This window comes from Sciurus carolinensis, chromosome X (genome assembly GCF_902686445.1).
Source record: "Sciurus carolinensis chromosome X, mSciCar1.2, whole genome shotgun sequence".
NCBI lineage: Eukaryota > Metazoa > Chordata > Mammalia > Rodentia > Sciuridae > Sciurus > Sciurus carolinensis.
In genome coordinates, this window is record NC_062232.1 from 59022279 (window position 1) to 59049130 (window position 26852).

The following is a 26852-nucleotide window of genomic DNA, read 5'->3' on the forward strand; positions in this document are numbered from 1 at the left end:
CTCAATTGCTGAGGCTAGCTTTGAACTTGCAATCCTCCTGCTCAGCCTTCCAAGTCACTAGGATTACAGGTGTACCCCACCATGCCCAGCTATTATATGCTTTCTTATCACCTATGTAGGTTTGTGTACTCATCACCACAGTGAAGATGCTGAAGCCTGGCACAATGATGCACACCTGTAATCCCAGCAACCCGTGAGGCTAAGGCAGGAGGATTACAAGTACAAGGCCAGCCTCAGAAACTTTGCAAGTCCCAAAGCAACTTAGCAAGACCCTGTCTCAAAATAAAAAATAAATAAATAAAAAAGGGCTGGGAATATAGCTCAATGATTAAGTGCCCCTGGGTTCAATCTCCAGTACAAAAAAAAAAAATGCTGCAAATAAACCAGGTACAGTGGCATTCACTTGTAGTCCCAGTTACTTAGGAGGCTGAGGTGGAAGTATCACTTGAGTGTAGGAGTTTGAGGACAACCTGGACAACATAGAAAGGCCCTAGTTTGAAAAAGAAAAAAGGATGCTGAATATTTTTATCACAAGGATCCCTCATGTTGCCCTTGTTTTTTAATAGCTACCTCTTTCCTTCCCTAACCCCTGGCAACCACTGCTATGTTCATCTTCAGAAGTTTGTCACTTCAAGAGTGGTATAGAACTGGGCATGGTGGCACCGGTCTGTAATCCCAGTGGCTCAGGAGGCTGAGGCAGGAGGATCACAGATTCAAGGCCAGTCTCAGCAACTTAGCAAGGCCCAAAGCAACTTAGTGAGACCCCATCTCTAAATAAAATATTTTTTAAAAACTGGGGATGTGGCTCAGTGGGTTCAATCCTGGTACCAAAAAAAAAAAAAAAAAGATATAGAAATGGAATAATACAGCATGCAAATTTGGGGGGGTGGCTCTTTTCACTAAGTATAATTCCCTTGAGTGTCATCTAAGCTGTTGCATGTTTCAGTAGTTCATTCCTTGTTATCATGCACCCACTTTTAATTTAGGGAACTCTTCCAGTGACTTAAAACAGTGAAAGAGTGGACCTGGAAGGGGCATTCCAACACAATGCAGAAACTGCGAAAGCAGAGGGCACAGGCAGAGGTCTTCTAACCTTGGAGATGTGCCCGAGTCTTAAACTGCACTGAAGCACATGGCTCCCTCTTTTAGTTGAAAAATGCACAACTTGGTTCTTGAGCAATCAGACGCCAGCAGTTGTCACCACAGGACATCTGGCATTTGGGGGCTCCACCCATATCAGACCCCACTCTCTAGAGGAGAAGCCTCAGAGGTAAGAAATCATTAATTATAGCAGAGCCCAACCATTCAGTGCTTAGCATTCCAGAAAGTGTCCACACACTAAGCAACAGTTGCCTTTGTGGGAAGAAAAACCATGGCAGAAGCCAAGAAACCTCAGAAAAGCCAAAGGCTCTTGATTTTTAGAGTTATCTTGGGGAAGATATATTCTGGCATTCTCTGTGACACTGATTTCATATTTCTCTTTCACTATTGAATACCTAGAGCCAGGTACAGTGGTGCATTCCTGTTGTCCCAGTTACTTGGGTGACTGAGGCAGGAGGATTACTAGAGACTGAGAATTCTAGACCAGAGTGGGCCACACAACGAGACCCAGTCTCAAAAAGAAAACCTTTTTGGGTGCAGTGGTGCACACCTGTAATCCGACTGACAAGGGAGGCAGAAGCAGGAGAATTGCAAGTTCAAGGCCAGCCTCAGCAATTTAGGGAGGTCCTAAGCAACTTAGTGAGACCCTGTCTCCAAATAAAAAATAAAAAGGACTGGAGATGTGGCTCAGTGGTAAAGTACCTATGGGTAAAAATCCCCAGTACCAAAATAAAGAAAGAAAACCTAAAGATTTTCTGCTTTTACACTTTCTATTGATCCTGGGATCATCAAAATGAAGTACCTGTTATGATGTCTGTAATTGAAATACTAATAGACAGCGTGATTACTTTAAATGTACACTCTTGGATAGTCAGTTGCCTTTTTCAAGACCTCTTACTCAAAAGTCACACTCCAGAGATGGCTACTAAGGTCATTTAGCAATCACTATTTCCTACTAACACCAGAGGCTATGACAATTAGCACAGTAAGTGTTAGAAATAAGTTTGCATTGGCAAGAACAGAGGTTTAATAATTTATACAAGGGTTGTTAAGGTGGGTTTTATTGGTGGCTTTCAAAATACATGAACAGACTAGAATATTTTAGCTCAAACAGGATATAAAAATTTAGTAACCCCTACCTTTAAAATGGCAATCTGGGCTTGGGGATTTAGCTCAGTTGCAGAGCACTTGTCTCACATGCACAAGATAGCTTGGTTTTGGCCCTGAAAAAAATGGGGAAAAAATAAACAGCAACCTTGACCTAATTCCCTAAAGGGTCAGGAGTCCTGCTGCTGTTTCCAGATAATTATTGGTCCCCTGACCCCAATAAATGGCTAATTGAATCTGTGGCTAGAATATTATCACATTTGCTTCAGGTGAACATTTCATGCAAGAGGAATGAAAAAGGACAGATCTGAAATGTGTTGAGCTTATGAAACAGTTTTTATAACTGCTTTGTGCCTGTTTGCTAATAAATGTTTATATGTGTGGCATATTTTGCTCTTAATTCTTACTGCTTAATTATTGCTTTAATTCCAAACTGGCAGCTTAGCCTCTCAACTTCCTATAATTATTGATGACGACTGAGAACTATCCATAAAAACTAATAGTTGTGCATAACTAAATTTGTTTAGGTCAGTTCATCACAGTACTCTAAACATGCAAACAAGGAGCCCTAATGGTAGAATCTCTAAAAACTCTAAAAAATCACAAGGGTCACCAAAATTCTAAAGAAGAATTTCTTGGCAGTGAACAGTGGTCTTTGATGTGTGAGCAAGCAAGCTATCTAGATGTCAGAAAAGGAGACCTGCAGCTTATTCTTGGTCTTTGTTGGGAAGGAGTTTCCTATGGATTAATCTCCAAGGTAGATCTTAAAAATATATATTTAAACTCCTTAAAATCATGGAGTACTGATAAACCCTTCACAGCCTTAAGTAACCTACACATCTTTAAACACCTAAAATCTTTGAACAAGGATTGATTGGGAAGACTTCTCTGTATATTTCAGATGATGTTACACACATAATCTCTTTTGATTATTAGAAAAAAAATCCTTCAAGGAAAATTAAGCTCATAGAAGTTATATGAGTCATCTAGAGTTCCACAACAAATTAAGTGATCCAGCTCAGGTTCAAGCCCCATGTCTTAATCAGTTCCTACTGCTATAACAAAATACCACAAATTGGGAAATTTATAAATAATAGAAAATTATTTCTTACAAAATCAGAGATTTGGAAGTACATGACTGAGGTGCTGGTAGGTTCAATATCTAATGAGGGCCTGGTCTCTGCTTCTAAAATGGCACTTTGAATACTGTGTCCTCAGATGGCAGAAGGGCAAAGGCTCCCTCTCCAACCTCCTTTATAAGGTTGCCAATCTATTCATGAGGGCTTTGCCTCAATCACTTAATCACTTCTTAAAGGCCCATACTAAAATTTGGATAAGTGTGCCCCAAAGGCCTATGTGTTAAAGGCATGGTTGCCAGCCTGTGGCACTATTGGGAAATAGCAGAACCTTTATGATGTGGGGTCTGGTGGGAGAAAGTTAGGTCATTGGGGGCATGCTCTTTGAAGGGTATATTAGAATACCAGCCTGTTCCTAATATACCCTTTCTTTTTGTTTCTGGCCACCATAAGTTGATCAGTTTCTTCTGCCATGCACCTCCATTACAATGTTTTGCCTTGCCACAGTACCAAAGTCACAGGGTCAAGTGACCATGAATGGAAGTCTCTGAAATGATAGGCCAAAATAAACCTTTTCTCTTTGTAAGATGATTTATCTCAAGTATTTATTATAGTAACAGAAAGCTGACTATCATAGCCTACCTCTTAATATTAGCATATTGGGCTATTAGGGACTTTATTATTTTTTCTTTTTTGGTACTGGGGATTGAACCCAGGAATGCTTTACCACTGAGCTACATCCCCAACCCGTTTATTTTTTTGTTTTGAGATAGGGTCTCACTAAGTTGCTTAGGGCCTCACTAAGTTGCTGAGGCTGGTCTCGAACTGGCAGTCCTCTAATCTTATCTTCCTGAGTTGCTGGGATCACAGGCATGTGCCACCATGCCTGGCTATATTGAGAATTTTCAACATATGAACTTTGGGGGACACATTCATACCATAACATCCCATTTGTCTTGATTCTTTCTGTTCCATACCACACTGATTCTCATCCTTCAAAAGATAATGGGTAGACAGCATAGGAAAAGTTAGAAAAGGACAGAGCATGTATTCACAAAACAGTCCTCTATTGCTAAAAAGTTACTCTAATTCACCTCTCTCCATTCCTCAATACTTCACTATCATGAGCAATTATAGGAATAAAAAGAATCAAAAGACCGACTAATGTTCATTTGTGTGCTTTAGAGATGGATCTCCATATGTTGCCCACACTGGCCTCAAACTACTGCACTCAACCAATCTTTCCATCTCAGTCTCCCAAGTAGCTGTGACTATAGGCACATGCCACTATGTCTGGCTAAATCCACTAATGTTGAACCACAGAATCACTGGCATAGATATCATTGTTACAAACTCACTCTGAGACCATCACAACATATATGTGGATCATATAGCATATATATCACATATCATCACACTTTAGTCTCACAATCACCTAAGAGGTAAGCTTCTATTATTGTTTCAATTTTACAGCCCAAAAAGTCAGAATTGGAAGACAGATGATTTGCCTAAGGTCATACAGCCAGTAAGTGACAGAGCCAGGAGTCAAATGGAGATCTCTCTGGTATTTTTTTCTTGTTTGTTTGGGGTTTTGGTTTTTGATTTGAGGTAGGGTCCTACTATTTTGCCCAGGCTGGTCTCAAACTCCTGGGCTCAAGCAATACTGCCTCAGTCTCCCAAGTAGATGGGACTACAGACCTATCAGATCCAGTAATTGTCAACCCTTTACCTGAGATTTCATATCTACTATGAATTCACTCTTGAACTCCAAGAGAGCCTGAGATTACAGTGTGTATCTAATTCTAACATTTTCATCCCCCTGGATGGCCAAGCCCCAAACCCTTGCTAGAGGGCAAGTTATCCCGCCCCAAGTAAGCAGCCAGCTGGCCCCAGTTATAGTTTAGGAGGCTGAGCAATTCCTGCTGGGATTTTCTTTTTCTGTTTTTTTCCAGGTTAAGGTCAGTAGGTTAAGCACCCTCTGCTTGGGAAATCTTTGAGGCACTTGAAAAGACAAAGCTTTTTATATCTGCAGAAGAGGAGACCCCTGTCACATTAAGAGAAACCTTAAGTGCTGGCCCCACCCCGGAACCATCTGGGCCATGCTTGCCTCCCCCAGCTCTCAGCTCTTCCTTCCCCCCTTCCCCTACCCCTAATCCACACTTGGTTCAGGAGAAAGTCACAATTTTACAAATAGTTTCATAGTCATTGCTTTGAATTACACAACCCCTCGGGTAAACTATGAGATTACAAAATTTAGCTTTAAAAGCAGTTGTTTTATGGTCAGCCAAGTCATGATACTGTCATCTCATCTCACACCAGGGTGACCTCATCCTCCACTGTGGGCCTGAGATGCTAATCAAGAAAGGCCTGGCCTTGGGGAGATCCAGACAGTGAAGAGTCAGTGAAGCCAACGCCCTAAAAGGATAATTTGTACTCCCTTCCTGGGAGGGTGGGGAGGAGAATTGGGGAAACTGAGGAAGCCTATGCCTCCAGATTCTGCTGCAGAGATTTTGAGCAGTAAAATGACTATGGAAGTTTATTTAGGTGGCCCTGTGATGATCTGTCCAGTTCCATACCTCATCTAGGACCATCTAATTCCCACCATCTCTATCAAACACAGATTTTAGGTGTGTTAGTCAGTTCTCTGTCACTACAACAAAATACCTGACACAATTAACTTATAAAAAGAAAAGAGTTATTTTGGCTCACAGATTTGAAAGTTCCAACCTGTGTGATCAGGTGGACCCAATGCTGGTAGGCCGCTGGAGGAGATGTCAGATAGCAATGACAATGGTAGGGAGTGCATGGCACAGCAAAATCACTCACCTTATCAAGAGATAGGAAGCACAAGGGAGAAAAGGGAAGGCGCTTATGTCACATTACCCCCCCCCAAGGGCATACCTCCAATAACCTGAAGACCTCCAACTAGACCCCACTTCTTAAAGGTTCAACCACCTCCCAATAGTATCAAGCTGGGGGGGGCCAAACCTTTAACATATGGGCCTTTGGAGGACATTCCAGATCCAAACTACAGCACTGGAGTTCATTCTGAACTGAATTAGAGGAAAAGAGAAAATATTTCCATTCATACCTAACTAATTGAGGTTCAAGTAAGTGGCATCTGACCCTGCTTTGATCTCAAATTTTTAGTTCCACTAACTGGGTCCTTGTCTTTACTCTGTGCATGTACTTGCCTTGTATTTGGCTCCTGTCCTATCTTATTCCCTCAATATCTGAGGCCTCCAGTTCCCTAGGTACCCAAATTCTTCCACAGTCCTAGGGGTAGAGGAGGGGTTCCTTGCCAATACCTATAATCCCTACACAACCTGGTTCCTTTTTACAACTGGAGTCCTTTGGAATTTTAAAATTTACATGTTTCAATTTTAGACATTATCTATTGGTTCTCTAGGAGAAAAGATAAGAAATCAGCAGTTTGCATGCCCATAATCCCAAAGACTACGGAGGCTGAGGCAGGAGCATCAGAGTTCCATGCCAGCCTAGACAACTTAGTGAGATCCTGTCTCAAAATTTATAAAAAATAAAAAAGGTTTTAAAAGGACTGGAGATGTACCTCAATGATAAAAATGTCCCTGGTTTCAATCTCCTGTACCAAAAGAATAAAAGAAAAGAAAGAAAGAAAATCATCAGTCATTCATGTCTGCTTTTTTTCCCCCCATTATCTCCTTATTTTCTTTTTTCCCTAATATTGAGGATTGAACCCAGAACCTCACACATGCTAACACCTCCTTATTTCTGTTAGTCACATTAATATTTTATTTTTCCAGATTTCTAACATACTGGTAATGTATGCCTGTCACCTGCAGCTGTTTTTCCTTGAGACTAGCTCCCTCCCTAGACCTTTATCTCCAACCTTCTCCAGACCCCCTGATGCCAGTTCTGCTGTCCTGCATAGGCACCCCTCTATTGCCTGCTGCCAGGCCTCCCTGGGCCTGACTGCCGGCTTAAACACTACTTGTCCCTGAGCCTATTGCTGAAAAATTCCCTTGCCACCACCTGTGCTCCCTGTAAGTGTATATCTCTCCTTAGATTCTGCTCTAAAGCAGTGTGGCACCCCCAGCCTAGTTGCTAAGGGGTGCATTCACACCCTTAGCCAAAGGTGCTCCCAACAGGTTAAATAATCTTTAAAAAATTCCATTTCTTCTCAATTTTAGGTAAGACAAAATCAGAAAATTTGAAATAGATTTTTACCAACAAGTTAAAGAAAATCAGGGGCAATAGCATACATCCTAAAGATCAGAAATCTAATGGTTTACATGATAAACCTAAATCTAATCATAGATTAGATTCATGGATGACATTGAATGAGGCGATTTAGATATTTTTACCTCTATTATTTATTCCAAAATTTTTTGAGGGTGATTTTGCTTTGTCCCAGGAATTTCCTACTTCTTGCAGGAGAGGGGTTCAGCTCTCCTTCTCACAACTTCCTATAAAAAAAGACTAAGCTAGGCATGGTGATGCACACTCATAGTCCCAAGGCTCAGGAGGCTGAGGCAAGAGAATTGCTGGGGCCCAAGAGTTTGAATCAGCCTGGGCAACATAGTGAGACCCCATCTTCAATGAATGAATGAATATGCCCTTTAAAAAAGAGAGTTGACTGATAAGTAGCTAATAATTCATGTCCAGGGGAGAAAGATCCCCCATTTAAGCTTTCTGTGCCTCCTGTCACTGATTAGCCTAGGTCTGAGCATGCCACAATCCTGACAACCTCCAGAACTTTCATCATGCCCCACTACCAGCTGAATGCTGCTCCTCCTAGATTTCATTCATCTAAACCATACCCATTCTTCAAAACTCTGTTCTAGTAGCACCTCCTCCAGGAAGCACATAGAGCTCCTGTTTGTTAACCTTGAAGAACTCACAATTTACCACTTAACTCAGTGAACTCTTAACCCCTATTGCTATATGGAAGCTACTTTAGACTGCACAATTAGTCTCATACCAAATTCTTCTTGCCCTCCAGGCAGGCTTTAGCAAAAGCCTGAGCCTGTAGGAGGGGCTCAGAAAAGACAAAGACACATGAAAGATACTTGTTCTAGAACTTAGGTTTGAGAAATCAGGAATTCCCATTCTTTTGCATAACTGTTTAGAAAATGGAGTACTTAGTGTTGGGACTGTAGCTTAGTGGTGGAGTGCGTGCCTAGCATGAGCAAAGCCCTGGGTTTCATTCACAGCAAAGAGAAAGAAAGAAAAGGAAGGAAGGAAGAAGGAAGGAAGGAAGGAAGGAAGGAAGGAAGGAAGGAAGGAAGGAAGGGAGGAAGGAAGGAAGGGAGAAAGAGGCAGAGAGAGAGAGATACAATCTGGGCTCAGTGGCACATGCCTGTTATCCCAGCAACTTAGGAGGCTGAGGCAGGAGGATCCCAAGTTTCAGGCCAGTCACAGCTATTTTAGAAAGACAATTTCTCAAATTTAAAAAAATAAAATAAAAGCTAGGACTATGGCTCAGTGTTAGTCACCCCTGGGTTCAATATCCAGTACCACAAAAAAAAAGAAAAGAAGAGGAAGAAGAAGGAAGAAAGATAGAAAATGAAATGCTCAGACAGTCATACCAAAAAAAAAATAAAAAATAAAATACCCTCCAGCCTCCTTGGAAGCAGCTACCAAACACAACCACAGGTATTCCCAGGTCATCAAACCACAGAGGGTTTGAGCAGAAAGGAATCTTAATCATCTAGTCCCAAATTTTTAAACTGGGGTATGCCTACTCCTGAGGGTCCATGGCAATGTTCCAAAGGGGTCCATGAAGCCACAGGATAAACATGGCATGCTTACTAGAGTGTTAACTTTACTAGAGTATAAGAGATTTGAAACATTTCTTTATTAAAACAATATAGCTATATCATGGAGGAGAATGCAATCTTTAAATGCAATTTTAAGATAAAACATGAGACCTCAAAGACACTTGGAACTTCTGATTGGCTTATTTGGGTTACTCCATCACCCCTCTCCCCCACCCTTGTTGGGGATTTCATTTTTTGCTATCCTCTGTCATTAGGGTTACTTTGGTTAAAAAATAAAAGTTTGAGACAGACTGACCTAGTCCAGTGTTCTCTTTTCACAGGTAGGAAAACTGAAGTCCTCCAACGAAAATAATTTAACCAAGACCACATACGGTGTTTTTTCAGTGAGAACTGGGACCACAACCCACATCTGTCAGAATATTTCTTTCCAACTACTTGCCCAAGTGACTACTGACTATACATCCTGGCTAACTGTTCCACACCTCATACCTTTAAACTCATCTTTGCTGTGTCATACAAGCTATCCTTAGGGGAACCTGTGGCACCAGCCACAGACCAGACCCTAGAGTCCCTTTCTATAGTTTCAAATGCAGTTAATAATGATGTATTTCCCAGAAATCAGCCTGTAAGTAATGAGATTCAAACCCCTCCCAGAAAAAGAGCGAAGTCTGGGAAACTTGAGGGAGAGACAAAGCAGGGAGGAGGTCCTGATAATCAGAGAACATAACAGAAAGAAAAAAGCTGATTTCGAGATCCTGCATTTTCCTCTTATTTATGTATGGAGATGCTATAAGGCTACCTACTGAGGCTCCAGGGAAACTGAACCCGGCCCCCTGCCACCCACACCCCCTGTCTTGGCTTCCCTGTCTTCCTTAGACTGTGAGACTAAAATAATCACCTTAGAGTCAGGCACAGAGGCACACACCTAAAATGCCAGCACCTTGGGAGGCTAAGGCAGGAGGATCACAAGTTTGAGGCTAGACTCAGCAACATAATGAGACCCTGAGCAACTTAGGAGACCCTATCTCAAAAAATAAAAAACACTGATGATGTGGTTCAGTGGTTATGCACTCTTGGTGCAATCTCTGGTACTACTACTAATAATCATAACAATACTAATAAATAATCACCTCAGAAAAAAAGTAAGTGACTTTGAATTCAAAAGAACCCAGCTTCACAATCATCTTTTTTTGCATAAATCTGCAGAGACTTCTGTAGATTCATAGACTTACACACACTTATGGACACCTTATACCCACAATTCTTGCTGTTATATAGACATATGCAAATTCTTCTGCATACCTGTCCCAAATACAAACATAAGCACATATTTGTGTGGGGAAAATCAATACAAACATAGTCTCTGCCCACACTTCTCCCTCAACAACCAGTCGCAGATGTACACAGCCACCATTGATAGCCTCATTCACAGTCACACAAACCAGGTTGAGAAGTGACCCAAGTTGCCAGGGTTAGAGCCACATTCCACGGTGTCCTGTTCCTCTCAGAGAACTAACAGATCGTTTCACAAAGATGTCATCACCTGCTGACTAATGTCAAGTTACAGCCAGAATAATATGGTCCATTACCTACCCCCATTACAGGTAGGCACACAGGAGAATGACAGCAGAGACAAAAGAGACTTGTGGCTCAATGTCACTACAGAAGACTGACCAGACAGGTAAGATGGGGGCTCATCCCAGTCAAAGAGATTTTCTTTCCTCTCTGGACCCAAAAATTGGGGGTAGGGAAACTAAAGATAATCTTACTTTTTGCAGTTTTCTCAAACTTTAGACACACCCTGGAGCAAAAGAAAAGAGAAGAAAAGACCAATTCTGTTTGTTTTTGTTCCTTTGTTTTTGCATTGATGGGGATGGAACCCAGAATTTGGCACAGTGCTAGGTAAGCATTCTAGCCACTGCACTGCACCCACCAAAGAGTGCTCTTTTAGCCTGGATTCTTCCTTGTCCAGAAAATGATTGAGTCATGTTATATTTCTCTCTCTCCCCCCATCCCCCTCTCTTTTGCACCAGGATTGAGCCCACTAATTGAACCCATTGGACCAGGCACTTAACCACTGAGTCACATCCCCAGCCCTTTTTATTTTTTATTTGAGACAGGGTCTCACTAAATTGCTTAGGGCCTTGCTAAATTGCTGAGGCTGGCTTTGAACTTGCAATCCCTCCTGCCTCATTTCCCAACCACTGGGATTACAGGCATGTGCCACCACACCTGGCTTATATTACTTTCTCTTTGAATAGGGCTCCAACTCTCTCAGAGTAGTGTCTTTATCAACAGCAATCTCTGGAGTCAGATTCCAGGTATGAATTTCAGCCCTACCACAGACTAGTTGCATGACCTCAAGCAAGTGACTTACCTCTCAAGCCCTCGGTTTCACCATCTGTTAAAAATGGAGATGATAATAGTATTAAATAAAGTGCCTGTCACTTAGGGTGCTCAACAAATGAATTATACAAATAAGCAACTTCCTGTTTTTCCCAGGCTTCTAATATCTCACTATTTGCTTGCCCACCAAGGGCTGACAGTGTGGTTACCCTATTTCTAAGACAGCCCAGGAAGAACAAGAGTGGTCCAGTATCACAACTGGATTTCAGTTGGTTGTTACTGTGTGACTGGGCCGTTAAGCAATGTTTCTTATCTATGTCATCTTTTCCTCAGGTTAAAAAGAGCAAATAATAGTTCAGGGAAAATTTGGAGGAAATATGGTTGAGACCAGAAAAATGTAAATAATATTAAGAACAATGACAACATGTGCCAGACACAGTTTTAAGTACATCCTGCATAGTAATTCATTTAAACCTCACCAAAAGCCCTCATCATCTGCATCATAGAAAAGAGGAAACTGAAGGTTCCAATACCTAGAATGGCTTAACACTGGATTATGAACCCCAAGCAGTCTGACACTAGAGATGGAGTGTTCTAGTACTACACTATACTGCTTATATAAAGTACGGAAGGCAGAAGTAGGGGGAAGGAAAGAACACAGGACAAAGGAGCAATACAGCTCTTTTTGAAGTAACCTGAGGTCGTCTAGTGCTTTGGTTAAGTCCTAACTTAAGATCAAGGGTTAAAAAACTACCTGGGTTAGGCTGTGGGTATAGAGTGCTTGCCTAGCGCGCTCAATGCTCTGGGTTCTATCCTCAGTACTAGTACTCATCCCCCCAAATACCTAGGTTTAAGTCCTACCTCTGCTACTAGTTATTGAATCTCTTTGGGTCTCAGATTCCTCATATGTGAAATGAGACTAAATCTACTTCTTAGAGTTGTGATCAGGTTCACAAGAGATAATGCATGTAAAGCTCCCAGGACAGGCTTAACATGTGCTCAATAAATAGGAGTCACTATGTTATTGGCTGCGCCCCCCTGCAGGATTTTCCTAGCAATACAGCTCCTCCTGTCCCTTCTCAAGGAAACTCAACTAGGAAGGAAAAAAAAAATTACGAATTGTCCAGAAAATGAAGAACTGGGCAGATTACAATTCTAGGCATGCTTTTCCACTTCTTATGGGTGTGGGAAGGGAAGGAGTTGAGCACCAGCATTATCAACGTCACCTGCTCCTTCCTCCAGGAACAGAGCCTGACAGGTTGCCCCCACCTCTTGTTACTTGTAACTGAAGTCCAAACTCTCCTTCTCCTTTTTTTCATTTCTTTTCAGAACTCTCCCTTTTCTTAAGGAGTTCCCCCCATTTCCTCTTCACATAAATTGTTTTATTTTTCACATTAACATTGTGAGGTATTGGGAAAAGAGGAAGGAATCTCAGATGTGTTGAGTATCTACCATGTGCCAGACAGAATGTTGGGTGCTTTCCATCGGTGCTTTCATTTCAACATCACAATACCCCTGTGAAGGGGTACACTTACGTCCACCTTATAAATGATTCTCCGAATCCAGTGAGGGTTTTTTTCCTTTTTTTTTTAATTGCATTGGAGATTGAACCAGGGGTGCTCTACCACTGAGCTACATCCCAACCCTTTTTTATTTTTTATTTTGAGACGGGGTTAACTAAGTTGCCAAGGTTGGACTTGAAACTTGCAATCCTCCTGCCCTCAACCTCCTGAAGTAAAGGGATTATAGGTATATGCCATCTCACCCTGCTTCTTTTTTTTCTTTTTTAGTGCACATTTTTCTCTCATTCCATATATCCAACACAACCCTGGTTGAGGTTGCATCCTGCTGAAGATTTTCTGCAAACTGACATATTCTGAAATTTCACTGTCCTCAACATAACCACCTTTGTATAATCCCAGATCCCATGAGTAATTGACCCTAGTGGATCTGAGATCAAACTATGAAGCTGCTACTTATAGCCATATGATTCTGTCCCAGTCATTTAACCTCCTTCTCTTTTTTTGGTCACTTTTGAAATGGAGATGATACCTTTATTCAACAAGGTTGTGAAAATTAAATAACTTTCATGAATGTGCTGCTTAATTGGAATCTTCATAGAAACCTTATTTAAAACAGAATCATCAGTCAGTTTATTCTCAAAAGAGCCCCAGAAGGGCAATGGAATGCTTCTATCTTTGACCTCAACCAAGTAGGACTCCAGATCTGCCAGCTGTGTGGTGGTGACTTTGGGAATGTTGAGGACAGAAAATGCAAACCTTTCTGAAGTGACTGTGAGGAAATATTCTTTTGCCATATCAGTGTATAATTATATCATCATAAAGACATCTAAATTCTTTATATCACATGCTTCTCAAAGAAGTTTTGTCTTTCATTTGGCACTAAAACCCCCAAGAATTAGACTTCACCAATTAAAATTGTTCCACTTGGCTTTGTTACCATTTTTTTACTTACTGGAAGTAGCCCATTTGACTTTGCAAAATTCTTCCCATCTTCCCTTCAAGACTCATCTATTATTACAAAGGCCACCATAGTGCAAACATGCCCCTAAACCCCCAGATCAGTCTTCCTTTGCTATATAAATCCACACAGCACTGTGCACTTTATACTGTTTGGTCTTCTAGTCATTTCTCTACTTGTCTTAATCTCAGTTCATCCTTCTCCACCTTCTCACTAGCTGCAAAACCTTAGAAGGGAAAAAGGAATGATTTTGTCATTATTGTTCTTGGTCAGTGCTCCCCAACACACACTTTTTTTTTCCTTTGCTACTGGGGATGAACCCAGGGCCTTGTGCACTGCTAAGCAAGCACTCTACCACTCTACACTGAACTACATTCTAGTCCTTATAAAGTTTTTATATGGAAATATTCATATATATAATATATTCATATATATTACGTCTTATTTCATATATACATATATATTATAATAAAACCATCACCCAGCGTCAACTGCTAACAGCACTTGGACAATATCACACAGATAACTCCATTACTCTGTCTTCATATTTTGGATTCATTTAAAGTAAATCTCAAATAGCTATTATTTCATCCATATATGCTCCAATATGGACGCACCTCTTGCATTTCTGAGTCCACTACCCTTGAAAGATAATTTGCATCTGTGTTCTGTTTTCTGTATTCTCTATAACGGGAAGCACATCAGATTATTCCTGAGTGTTTATATGTGCCAGACCTTATGCTTAGCCCTGGAGGTTCCTTTGAACTAGAGTCACAGCTAGTACCAAGCCATAATGCTCCAAACTGAGAATTTTTACGGTTCTAGGGATGCAGAACAAGGTGCACATGGGGGCTCAGGATCCGGACCTCAAATTGGGCTCTCTGAATTGAACGAATCTGTTTTGTTGCCGCACGACGCGGGGTCTCCAGCAGGAGGCGCTGCAAAGGCGCCGCGGGGTCGGGGGCGGCTCGCGATTTGTTGTGTTCAGCTGCTGCGGGAACCTGGGAAGGTGGCCAGCGCTGAATTCGGGTGAAAACTGCAAGCAACAACCGCCATTTAGTGGATGAGCTGACTCCGAGCTCCAGGGCCCAAGAGGAGCCCCGGGGTTCAGGCGCCGGGCAGAGGTACGGGGCTCTGGGCCGGCCTGGCACCTGCTCCCCAGGTCCTCTCCACTCTGAGGGTTGCCCTGGCTGCACGGATTCCGCCCCAACTGCCGCTCTTCCTGGTAAGACTATCTGGGAGCGGCACAGGACAGAACGAGGGAAACACCTGTTTCCACAAGAAACGAGGTGGGGGGAAGCCCCACCAGGTTTCCAATGGCCTCTCCTCGAGCTTGCTCTCGAGAGCCTTGTAAAGCGCGCCCAGAAAGCCAGCAGAGATCATTTTTCAAAAAGATCGCTTTCTATTCCTTACTCCCCCCCCCCTTTCCAAAGCTGTAACGTCCCTTAAAAAAAAACTTCTTTCCTCCGTGGGGTTTCCCGCTCCTCCCAGACCCCTTAAGGCCCCGCCTTGGTGTCTGCTGAGACCGCCACTAGTCCCAATCCTGAATTTTGCGACTGCATTCGCTTCCGGATTTTCCATTCCTCAGCCCCTGCAGAATTACAGGGGGGAATGGGACTCAGGGGCAGCGGAACAAAGACCCCTGTCCGGGCCAGATGCCCCTTCGTCAGCCTCCCACCAACCGGGGTACTAGAGGGGGCTGAAGAGTGTGTGAAACCCCCAAGCCCTGGTCTCAAGGCACTTTCCAAAGACCAGCAACCTGAGGATGCGTGGGAGGTGGGGACCGCCCCAGCGTAGCAGACGGACAGACAGACCCCACTAAATAGGCCTGAGTGGCCGTGGGCGCCAACGGCCTCCACGCACTGGGCTCCGTTATTTCATCAGCAGTTTCAGAAAAACCTGCCAAAAGCAGTTATGCCTCACTGCAATGTGTAGCTTTTTCCTGCCATTTTTTTTCATAATAAAGAGGGAGTGAAGCTCGCTCGCTCTCCCCCTCCACCCCCCTCTCCCAAAAAGAGCCAAATGGATACGAGAAGGGGGAAAAAAAAAAAAAAGAACCCACACACCAATCTCTGAGGGGATGCCAGTGAGGTGTGGCTTGTATTTAAATATCCAATATGTCAATGTAAGGGGAGTGGGTATGTATATAAAGTGCTGTTTGCATTTGATAGCTCGACGAAGCCAGCTATGAGAGGCCAGGAGAGATGGATGCGGGGGGAAGCGGCACTTTGACTGAGAGGGTCAGAAGCACGCTGCCCCACTCTCCCCGCCGCTGAGAAGTTCCTTGGACGCGAACAGACGTCGACTGCAGCTGGGCAGAGCGCGGAGCGAACCAGCGAGCGAGCGCCGGCGAATCGCCCGCGCCCGCCGCGGGGAGAGGCAGTTCGCGCCCCGCGGCCCCGGCTTGGCCCGCGCGGCCCCGCACAGCCCGCGCCGCCGTCTGCCCCGCCATGGCGGAGGTAGGGGGGGTCTTCGCCTCCTTGGACTGGGATCTGCATGGCTTCTCCTCGTCTCTGGGGAACGTGCCCTTAGCTGACTCCCCGGGTTTCCTGAACGAGCGCCTGGGCCAGATCGAGGGGAAGCTGCAGCGCGGCTCGCCCACAGACTTCGCCCACTTGAAGGGGATCCTGCGGCGCCGCCAGCTCTACTGCCGCACCGGCTTCCACCTGGAGATCTTCCCCAACGGCACGGTGCACGGCACACGCCACGACCACAGCCGCTTCGGTGAGGAAGCGACCGGGAGGAACGGGAGGCGGGCGGACGGTGCGATGGGGAGCTGACGACTCGGGCTCCGGCTTGGGGCCCGCGGACCGCCCCTGGCGTGGTGCCGCCAGGGCCCGTCGAGGCGAGACGCGAAGGCGCGGACCTGAGCCGCGCGGCGTCCGGAGCCCCGCACCCTTGGACGCTCTCGAGAGGGGGCGGAGGCGCCTTGCGGTGCGGCTCCTTTCCCCATTCCACCCTCCCTCCCCCGGGAGCTAGGGCTCCTACTGGGAGCTGGATGCTGAGCCTCGGACCAAAGCAGGTGGAGCTGGGAGAGGAGTAGGAGCTTTTTACTAGGAGGTCGGGGACCGTGACTGCAGCGCAGCCCTAGCCTCGAGGGCAGCAGGCCTGTCGCAGTTGATTGCCTGGAGCAGGAGCCTGTGTGGGCCATGGGCGTGGTGGACAGGCGACCCGTCGTCCGAATCACTTTTGGATGGCAGGAACCGGGCATCCAGGGCACCTGTCTGCCTCGGGGTTGCTCTGCCCAGGGTAGGAACCAGTCCAGAAATCTAGGAAAAACTTTGCGGTGTCCATCGTGTAAGGGCACAAGTCCTGGGGCAGCTTTTGCCTAGAACTACCTCTGGACTCCTTGCCTCAGTGAGGAAATTTTACTGAGCCCACTCCCAGACCTAGAAACAGGTGTCCCCTAGACCTAGGACAGGAGGTGCCTAACCTCCACCCAGGATTGACTCTGCCTGCCCACCACTACGCAGATTGTTGAAAGGACACAGCTGCCTATCTCACATATAGAACTAATTATACAATTAATAAACCTTGATCTGGGACAGAGGTCATTAGGTGTCTAAGCAAATGTGTTCCCTCCTCAGTCATTTGCCATTTTTCATTTTGGATTTCCTATTCCCCTAAGTCATCACACCTTTCCTAGTCCCCATCCCCCATTGTCCTCTACTTCCTCCCAAGGTTCCTATGATTCAAGAAGGGCATGTTCTCAACCAGCAAGAGGCTCTGCCTACTCTCAAGCATGACATGGTTCCCTTTTTCCCACCCCCCCCACCCCCAAATCTCCCCATTCTCCTATTCTCCATGCCTTGCCAGAGCTGCATCTGGTGTGCACAGTAAAATGTGGGGGTGGGGGACGCATGGGGGCCAGTCTCTGGGTAAGGCCAAGCCTAGCAAACAACTTAGAACCAGGGTTGGTCTTCCTTGCTGGGAGCAGGCAGGAACCCTAATGAGGTCTATGTCATCTTGGAAAAATGCACTCAAACAGAGCTGGAGTACAGTAGGTTGGGAGGGTAATGGAGGGATGCAGGTGTCTGTATAAACTTGCAGCAGGTCCTCAAAAGGGTGATAAGGTGGGGTGGGAGGAAAGGGAGTGTTAACTTGGCTCCTTTCCCTTCCATAGCTTGTGATTTTGCAGTCCCCTTTTGTTCCTCTTCATAAGGAATGGAACTCCCACCCTGACCTCAAAGGCTCCCAGCAGTGACCTAAAGATAGTGGAATTGTTAGCACATAAAAGAAAAAATATATATCATACATATACATTTGCATATATACATTGGCATATATATCAGAAAAGTCACAAATAATGGAGAAATGAGATGTGGGGGCAACAAAGGTGGAGAAACTATGAACACAGCTCCCAGCAGCTACAAGCATTTGACTCTGTGGCTGAACTGAACCCAATAACCTACAAGGTCACATAAATCAGTAATAGGCTCTTGGGATAAGTGGTCTTTAATTACCTCCCTAAAGACACATCTTGATTTCTTTTCATCTCCCAGGCCTGCTAAGGGTGTTAAGTTTAAGGAGAAACCAAAGGAAATAAAACTGGCAGGGAAAGGGATGTTTTCACTGCTGCTTAACTGACTGCTTCATTTTTGGTTTTGCCTTTAAAATTCATTCTCATATTCACACCCCTCCCCTCTCCTTAAGACCACCTCTGCATCACCTTTTCCCTTTCCTCCTTCCCTGACTTCCTGGCAGTTGCATGTATTTCCTGTAAAGGAAATGATAACTGGTCAAAGCTGTCTTTTTGTAACCTCCCCTGCCAACTTTCAAACACACACTTACTCCTTCTCAGTTTAGCTTTTGGCACAGAAAGAGGTGGCGTTTGAGTTTGCTAACTCTTCCTCCCTCCACATTTGAGTTAATCAGCCAGGGTATTCAATAAATCGAAACTTTAACATTCCATAAGTGCTTTAGCAGTCACATTCCAGCAGGGTAAAGTAGGCCAGACTTAAGTATAAAATATTATAGATTTCTGCTTGGGGGGAGGAGGTAGTCTCCAAAGGCCATGTAAAGTAAATAGCTATTTGTTGTAATTGGAGAGCAGGGCCCCCAAGGATTACCCTGGAATCCATGTGTTCAGAACGAGTCAGGCTGAGCCCAAGAGCAGCCCCGACTCCAAATAATAACCTGTTGGCACAGCATATGCTCCCCGCTCTCCATCTGCAATCAGTAGCCAGGAGTATTTCAATCCTCGCCTGGCTGGTGGTGTGGATGAGGTTCACAGGGATCCTGACATTCCTGAAGGGCACCTGTGGACTGGCAGAGCAGGACTTGGGAGCCAGACTGAAGGAGAGGCCTCCTGCCAGGTGGGATGGAGCAGACTCATGCAGCTGCTTTGGTTTTTGAGCGATCTGGTTCTTATTTGGCAAGGTGCCAAGGCAGCACTGTCTTGGCCCTGAAGGTCTGAAAGGATGGCTGAGGGAGCTCAGGCAAATCGTGGAACCAGATTAAATGACACATTAACCAGTCATCTAGCTAAGTTCTGAAGCGGTGGGGCCGAGGACAGATCAGTCTTGAGTGAGAGTCTGGGGCGAGAGGTGTAAGAAGAGAAGAGACTGGAAACTGTCAAGAAAAGGCCAGAGCCTGGACAGGTCAAGATGAGACAGAGTAGAGGGAGGTCCTGAACCTTGAAGGGGTGAGAGAACTGAGGACAAACTTTGTCTGCTTAATACTTTGCCTCAACACTTTGCTGTTAACACCCCTGTCCAGCTGTAGCTGGGAAAATATGAAAATGGCTTGTTTTCTCTCCCCTTTCATGCTGGCTGGAATTCAGGAGAAGGTTTAGAAATATCTGTTCCATCATCATGTGCCACTGGGTTCCCACAGTCTGAATCCAGCTAATAGGAAAGTTGGCAAAGGGAAATGATGCCCAAAGACAGCTGGGCAGGGATGATTCCAGCTGTTGGAGACCCCTGTTACTGGATACAACCCAAGTGACTTCCTGTATGATCTGTCCTTTGGCATCAGGGTGAACAGAGAGTTGGAGAAAAACTGTGGTGACTCAAATGGCCACACCTCTTGGTTTCATGATTTGTTCTCACACCAGGTCTTGGGCGGTGAGATCACAAGCTGCCCTCTGCTACTTAATGAGCTCAGGGTAGTCAGAGACATGGGATACTTGGAGAATGAAGGAACTAAGACTAGAAGCTTGGAAGTAATCTGCCTGAGCAAAGCAAAGAACCAAAGGCTCTGGTTGGTTGGTGGTCCTCAGAGTTTAGCACCCAGAAATGAATAATGACCCAGTTTCTAATTTCATTGCTATACTGGCTATTCTATTTTGAACATGCTCCTGTTTTTCTACATGCACCTCTAAACATAGTAGAACTAAGTAGAACTCAGTGTGATGTAGTCCAGAGTAGTGGGACAATCCCCTCCCTTATGCTAGGCACTAGACCTCTCTCAATGTGGTCTTAGATCACATATTTTAGATTAGCCTTTCAATGATTTTTAATTTTTATATCATCAGTTTTCATTAGCTTGTTATAATCCTGTTAATCACCCATCATTCTGAGCTTACTTTGTTCAATCAAATCTCTTAAGCTGTTGTTGAATATGTTTTGGCTGAGGCACATCTCCCCATTATAGGGATGGGTAGCTTGCATATAAATAAAATGCACATAGCAAGCTTGAGGCCCTGGGTTCAATCCCCAGTACAAAAAACAAAAAAAATTACAAAGAAACACAAAATGACAGTACATGTTTTCAAGAAAATACACATGGTTGCCTGAAGGTGAATGGGGGAAATATATGGAGGTAAAAGAAATAGATAGGGCTAAGGATGTAGCTCAATGAATGAGTGCTTGCCTAGCATGCACAAGGCCCTGAGTTCAATCCACAGTACTGCAAAATAAAAAAAAAACTGAAAAGCCCTTGCACAGACCAATTATAATAATAGGTCATGAGATAGGGAGTATGGTTAATTCAGCTATCTGCACTTGAGGCTTACCCTCCCTGAACAAAACCCCAAACACGAACACCATGGGCAGTTGGTTTTGGACCCCAGTGTGGGTTGATTCAATTGAGCTGATTTCGTTGAAGACAGCCCATCTTTCCATACTCTTGAAATTTCTTTGGATCTTGATTGAGTCATCCCTCTCAGCTATATGTCTTTTGGAACTAGGATAAGCAGTCCACCTATGATTTCTTACAAGTCATTTATTAAAATGTCAATCAAGGCAGAATCTTGTGTAGTACAACTGGAGATTTGAACCCATTAAATCAGTGTTTGATAAACCCCTACTTAGAACTAGCTGTTTCTCTTCCCTCCTACCATCATGTGTCAATCTCTCTTCCCAAGGCTCCTTTCTTTGAACTGTAATAGTTAATAGCAACCAGACTGGGAATAAAACTCAGGATTTCAATGCAAAAGACCAAAGGCCAAAACCTAAGTCCTATAGACTACTAGCAGAAGAACCTTATGTCCTTGGAACAGATATGGCTTGGCAGCAGAAATGTGCCCCAGAGTTGCTGTGCCTGAATGCTCCACCCACCAGCCCGAGTCACTAGAGCTCCAGAAGAGACTTCCCACTGGATTTTCAAACCTTCAAATTAACCACTTATAATTTTTATTTTTAGGAATTGACTCCTACTCCCATGTAGATTACATAGAATACTATTACCTTTAAGAATTATAGTCTTGAACGGGCATGGTGGTGCATGCCTGTAATCCGAGCAACTCAGAAGGCTGAGGCAGGAGGATTACAAATTCAATGCCAGCCTCAGCAATTTAGCAAGAACCTGTCTCAAAAAGGAAATAAAAAGGTCTGGTGGTGTGGCTTAGTTAAGTGCCCTTGGGTTCAATCCTGGTACCAAAAAATTTCTGAAAGGAAAGACAGCTAGATATGAGCTTACTTCATACTTTTGGATACTTCAGACAATTTTTGTCAAATTTCTGATCTTTAAAATGTTGAAAATTGTAGTTAGAAACAGGAATATCAAAGAAGAATGTAGTTGACTATTATGCCTATATCCAGTTGATAGATGTGCTACAGTATGTTAGGACAAACTTATGAGTCTTCAGTATCATGAGAATTTCATTTCTGGGTCCTTTACCCTCTTTGTGGTTGATATTTTTTCTCTTCCGTGGAGTAAACAAAAACATTTAAAAATCTTCACCTCTAACCTTGTCAGCTAGAGGGACATTCTGAATTCTTCCCTTCCCCTTAAAGTTGCAACATCTCAAATCAGTTGAAGTCCAATGCTACCTGCCAACTCTGCATGGATAGACAGAATTCTCAAGAGAAGGGATAAAATGACAGGCTTTTCAGTTTGGGGCTGCACTAGCTGAGAACACTTAGAAGAAAGCTCTCAGGAGGCCAAGTTTTGCCTCCTGCCATAAACAGGGGAAGCAAAGTTAGTGGCCTGTGTGGCCTTTGTTAGAGTCAGCTACAGGCAGTTGACAGCCTCATGTGGCTTGAAGGACATGGGAGCTGAGAGGTGCAAAACAAGTTCAGCCTAGAGGACAGCAAGGTAATGCTGTGTACTCTGGGGATGAGGGAAGTGACTTGGGAAAGATACAGAAACCTGTCCTCATTCCTGCATGAGAAAGCTGCCTTCCTGGTCTTAAAAAGTATGTTGTTTGTTTGTTTCACACCAGGGATTGAATACAGGGGCAATTAACCACTGAGCCACATCCTCACCCTTTTTATTTTTTATTTTGAGACAGGGTCTCACTAAGTTGCTTAGGGCCTTGCTAAGTTGCTGAGACAGGCTTTGAACTTGCGATCTTCCTGCCTCAGTCTCCCAAGTTGCTGGGATTACAGGCATGTGCCACCACCCAGAAATGGGTGGTATTGACAGCAATAGCATCTTATAATTATGGAGTTTCTGTAGCCAAAGCTTCTCCATGGTCTCTTCTTCATAATATACCTAAGAGGACTGGGGATGTAGTTCAATGGTAGAGTGCTTACGAGCATGCTGAAGGCCCTGGGTTCAATCCTCAGCACCACAAAATAAATACACAAAGATGTGCCTGAGAGTGTTAAGTAGAGGCAGAGATTGTTTTCCCCATTTTATGCATGGAAAAATTGAGGCCCAGAGAGACTAAGCACCTTCTCCAAGGTTCATTCTTACAGCATAATTCACCACAGGCACCCAGCGCTGGCCTCCAGTTGGGAGTAAATGACTGGTAGCTCCTGTCACCTGAATAGCTTTCTCTGAACTTGATGTAGTAACAGAATGGCACTCTCTTTTGCTCTAGGAATTCTGGAGTTTAGTCTGGCTGTGGGACTGATAAGCATACGGGGAGTGGACTCTGGCCTATACCTAGGAATGAATGAACGAGGAGAACTGTATGGATCGGTAAGTTTCAGGTTTTCTTTCCTCAGGAGCTAGTTCCCCCAGTATTTGGACAATGTAAGGCAAAAGGATAAAATTGTATCTAGCACTTGAAAACACTTTTGTCAACTATAAAGGATTAGTGTATTCGTTACATCTTGGCAGCCCCCCATCAGAATATAAGCTTTCTGTGATATGTTTGCCCACTTTTTCCATTGGAGGCCAGCTGCTCTGATGAGAACAGTAAGCTGTGCCGGTCTGTCAGTAGATGGCCAGGGTTCAGGACATTAACCTTCCTAAGGAGCACGTCTCAGTTTTAATGTGTACCCAGAGGAGTAGCAGGCACAAAAATAGGCAGTAGAAGAGCTGGCCTTCAAATTGAGGATCTGGGGTTAAAAATGCAGTTCCTGATTTCCATATTGCTTCAGCTGAGTCCCAAAGGCCAAATGAAACAAACAAATGAAGAATGAGGGTTTCAGGGTCTGGTGACAGCTCTGAGCTCCTCAGTACGACTGGGATGTACTACAGTACATTTTCTCTATTCTGGAAGCTAGCCCAGCACTGGGGAATGGTAAGTGACTTTGCTGACCTTAACCCTTTCAGGGGATCCCAACTCCTGGCTCGGACTTTGAGTCACATAGCATGCTTCTGGCTGCCTACACCCCATGGAATCAGAACACATTTTTCCCTGACACCTAAGAGATAGGCCTGTCCCCAGCACTCAGTATCGGCAACCCCAGCAAGTATGGTGGCCGGATCAGTGTGAGAAGGGACAGAGGCAAGAGACCAGGAGCTGCCAGCTTGAAGTAGCCAGATGGAGAAGCTTTTCAAGGAGATCTTTTCTGAGCTTTCCAATGACAGGCCTGAGACCCTTCATTAGGAGAGATCACAGCTCACCTCCCATGGAGCTTTATATAGATCCAAGGCCTTTGCCTGTCAGTGAACATGGTTAACTGTAATCTCAATGGATTTGAATGCTATTAGCCCTAAGTAGGGAGAATGCTCAGTGGGTGCCAGCAGGGCCTTGGAGGGCCATAACAGAAATTCTCAGGCTCAAAGAGCCAGCTGAGGCCATCCCTCCACTTTCTTCCTTCAGGAAAGATCTCACCGAAAACATTTTGTGTGGCTCAGGAAAGAGGATGAAGGAGATACAGTCAGGAGTATTTTGTGCTCTTTGGAAGACAGATATCTCAGTAATACAGGGCAAGAGGACTGAAATTTTCTAATGTCATTGTGCTGTTGATATTTCAGTGTTTCTCCACCAGCAAGCTGGGAGGGAGAAAGAGTCATATAATGGGTTCTGCTTTATTTTCTCACCCTCACAGAAGAAAACTCACACGTGAATGTGTTTTCCGGGAACAGTTTGAAGAAAACTGGTACAACACCTATGCATCCACCTTGTACAAACACTCGGACTCGGAGAGACAGTATTATGTGGCCCTGAATAAAGACGGCTCACCCCGGGAGGGATACAGGACTAAACGGCACCAGAAATTTACTCACTTTTTGCCCAGGCCAGTAGATCCTTCTAAGTTGCCCTCCATGTCCAGAGACCTCTTCCGCTATAGGTAATGGACCTCTGGTGTGACCTCTGTGACCCATGTACTCTGGGGCCACAGTTGTCTCTGCAAGCACTATACTCATAGCTTTTGAATCCTTCCTTCCTATCAATTTAGATAACACAGAAGCACTTACCGTTCAACTTGACCTAGCTGTTCCCTTGTTCAAAGTGTATATCAAGGTTGGGTTATTTTGGGGAGGGCTGGGGGGAGGGGTGGGCCCAAGGGAATCTTGTATATACTTTTTTCTTTATTCATGTTTTCCCCTGAGGTGGCACAAAAATAATGGGGCCCTGCCAAGGACCAGGGGTGTCTTGCCCCACAATCTACCCAAATACCTTGACAATGGGTATAAAAAAAGACCAAGGAATCTGCCATAGATGCTACCTACAGAGCTTTGGAAAAGTCTCATTAAGGAAATCCTTGGGGCTCCAGCCCTGCTGCAAGCCATCCCTACATTGGCTCTGCAGATTTCTCATTCGTCCTGACATGCAGTTTTCCTGCCATTGGAAGTGGGAGAGGGGTAGGTTATAAGAAAATGATATTAAAATGTAAGCATGGATACTGTGCATAAGGACAAACTATTTATGAAATGTATATGCTATTTATTTTATATTTATTTATTTCAAAATAATTTTATTTTTAATGAGAGATGCTATGACTGGATTTTCATCAGAAAGAATAAGGTCCTACTGAAACAGGATAAAATGAATTATTAAAGGCTTTTATTGGCAATAAAATTGTCTTTATATTGTAAACCACTGTCTAATTCTATTGATTTGTACATGGTAGGATTAGAACATTGGCCAGCTTCTTTCTCTCCAACTCATTAGAATTTCCTAATGTCAGGTTACACTGACAGTGCCAGATGACTCCATCATCCAGCATGTTAGCATTATCTAAGGCCCTATATGAAGCCCTGGTGGTTCTTTTAGGTCCTATGACTTTCAACTTCATGGTGAATCAAAATTTTAGGAAGGCCTAAATCAATGAACTCTTAACAAAGCTCCCAGTTGTGCTTAGGATTAGGCATAGAGAGTTTCCTTTGGGACTTAGGTAGGCCCAGCACCCCAAGGTCAGAAATCCTCATAGGTAATGTCTTCAGATATCAAGGTGAAGAGATTACAAATAAACAAAAGTCAACAGGGAGACTGATTTATGGAGACAGTCAACTTCTCTTCTAGAGGTATCCTGTTCTTCCACTTTACCCACATTCCCATCATCTGCTAGTGCTTCTTTTAGGAACTTCTGGAGAGCTGTTGGCACATTCCCCTAAAGCATTGCATGCTCTCTTGACTAGCATCATTACCTGAATAATACTGGTTAAAGATGTGAATTACCAGAAACTCTGGGATGTGATCCAGTAATCTGTGCACTAACGAGCCTTCCAGGGGGGCTCTTTGTGCACAATAGAGTTTGAGAATTCATGCCCTAAAGAAAAAATTTTAATTGTTTTTGCAGCCAAATGGTTTATAAATTAAGTTTCAGGGTAACTTTAATTCATAAAACAAATGGAGAGTATCTGTAGTGAAGTGGGGATGGCATACCTTGGAGTTCCCCCTTTCCCAGAATAGCTCCTGAGATATCTTGGGGTTTTAAATCTCTGGCCCTTTACTGATATTTACAGAGGCAAGATCATGGAATTATTTGCATTTGCATAGTGAATGTTCTCAGGAAACAAGAATCAAAGGGACAATATTAATTAGTACACAGATATTATGAAGGCCTGGTAGGAAAAGATTATAGATCTGGGACAGTCTTTCTAGTATTCCTCAAATCCCATCATGTAGGCATCTGCAATTGTCCCAACTTACTGTGTGGGTTAAAAAATAGCTTAGGTACAAGCTCACTTGAATAGCAAAACCTAAATCCCCAGTACCCGCCCCCACACACACACAAAATGCAAACCAAGGGCTGGTGGTATAGCTCAGTAGTACGACACTTGCCTAGCATATGCAAAGCCCTGGATCAAACCCCAGCACCATAAACAAACAAAGCAAAACCAAAAGATCTGTTAAAGCTCACCCATATTCTAAGTCCCCAACAGAGAAGCCATACATATTAGAATACGTACCAGAAATAGCAAATAAGACTATATGAAGACTGGGGTTGTAGCTCAGTGGCAGAGCACTTGC

General features: G+C 44.0%; 1 protein-coding gene across 1 annotated transcript; it reads left to right on the forward strand.

The window, feature by feature from the left end:
* Positions 1-14883: 14883 nt before the first annotated feature.
* Positions 14884-25462, forward strand: Fgf16 (fibroblast growth factor 16). Its single transcript, XM_047536294.1, has 4 exons — positions 14884-14997; positions 16045-16597; positions 23082-23193; positions 24487-25462. Exons 2-4 carry the CDS (start codon positions 16324-16326, stop codon positions 24728-24730), a joined length of 630 nt encoding a protein of 209 aa, XP_047392250.1. The 5' UTR covers positions 14884-14997; positions 16045-16323; the 3' UTR covers positions 24731-25462.
* The last annotated feature ends 1390 nt before the right edge of the window (positions 25463-26852 follow it).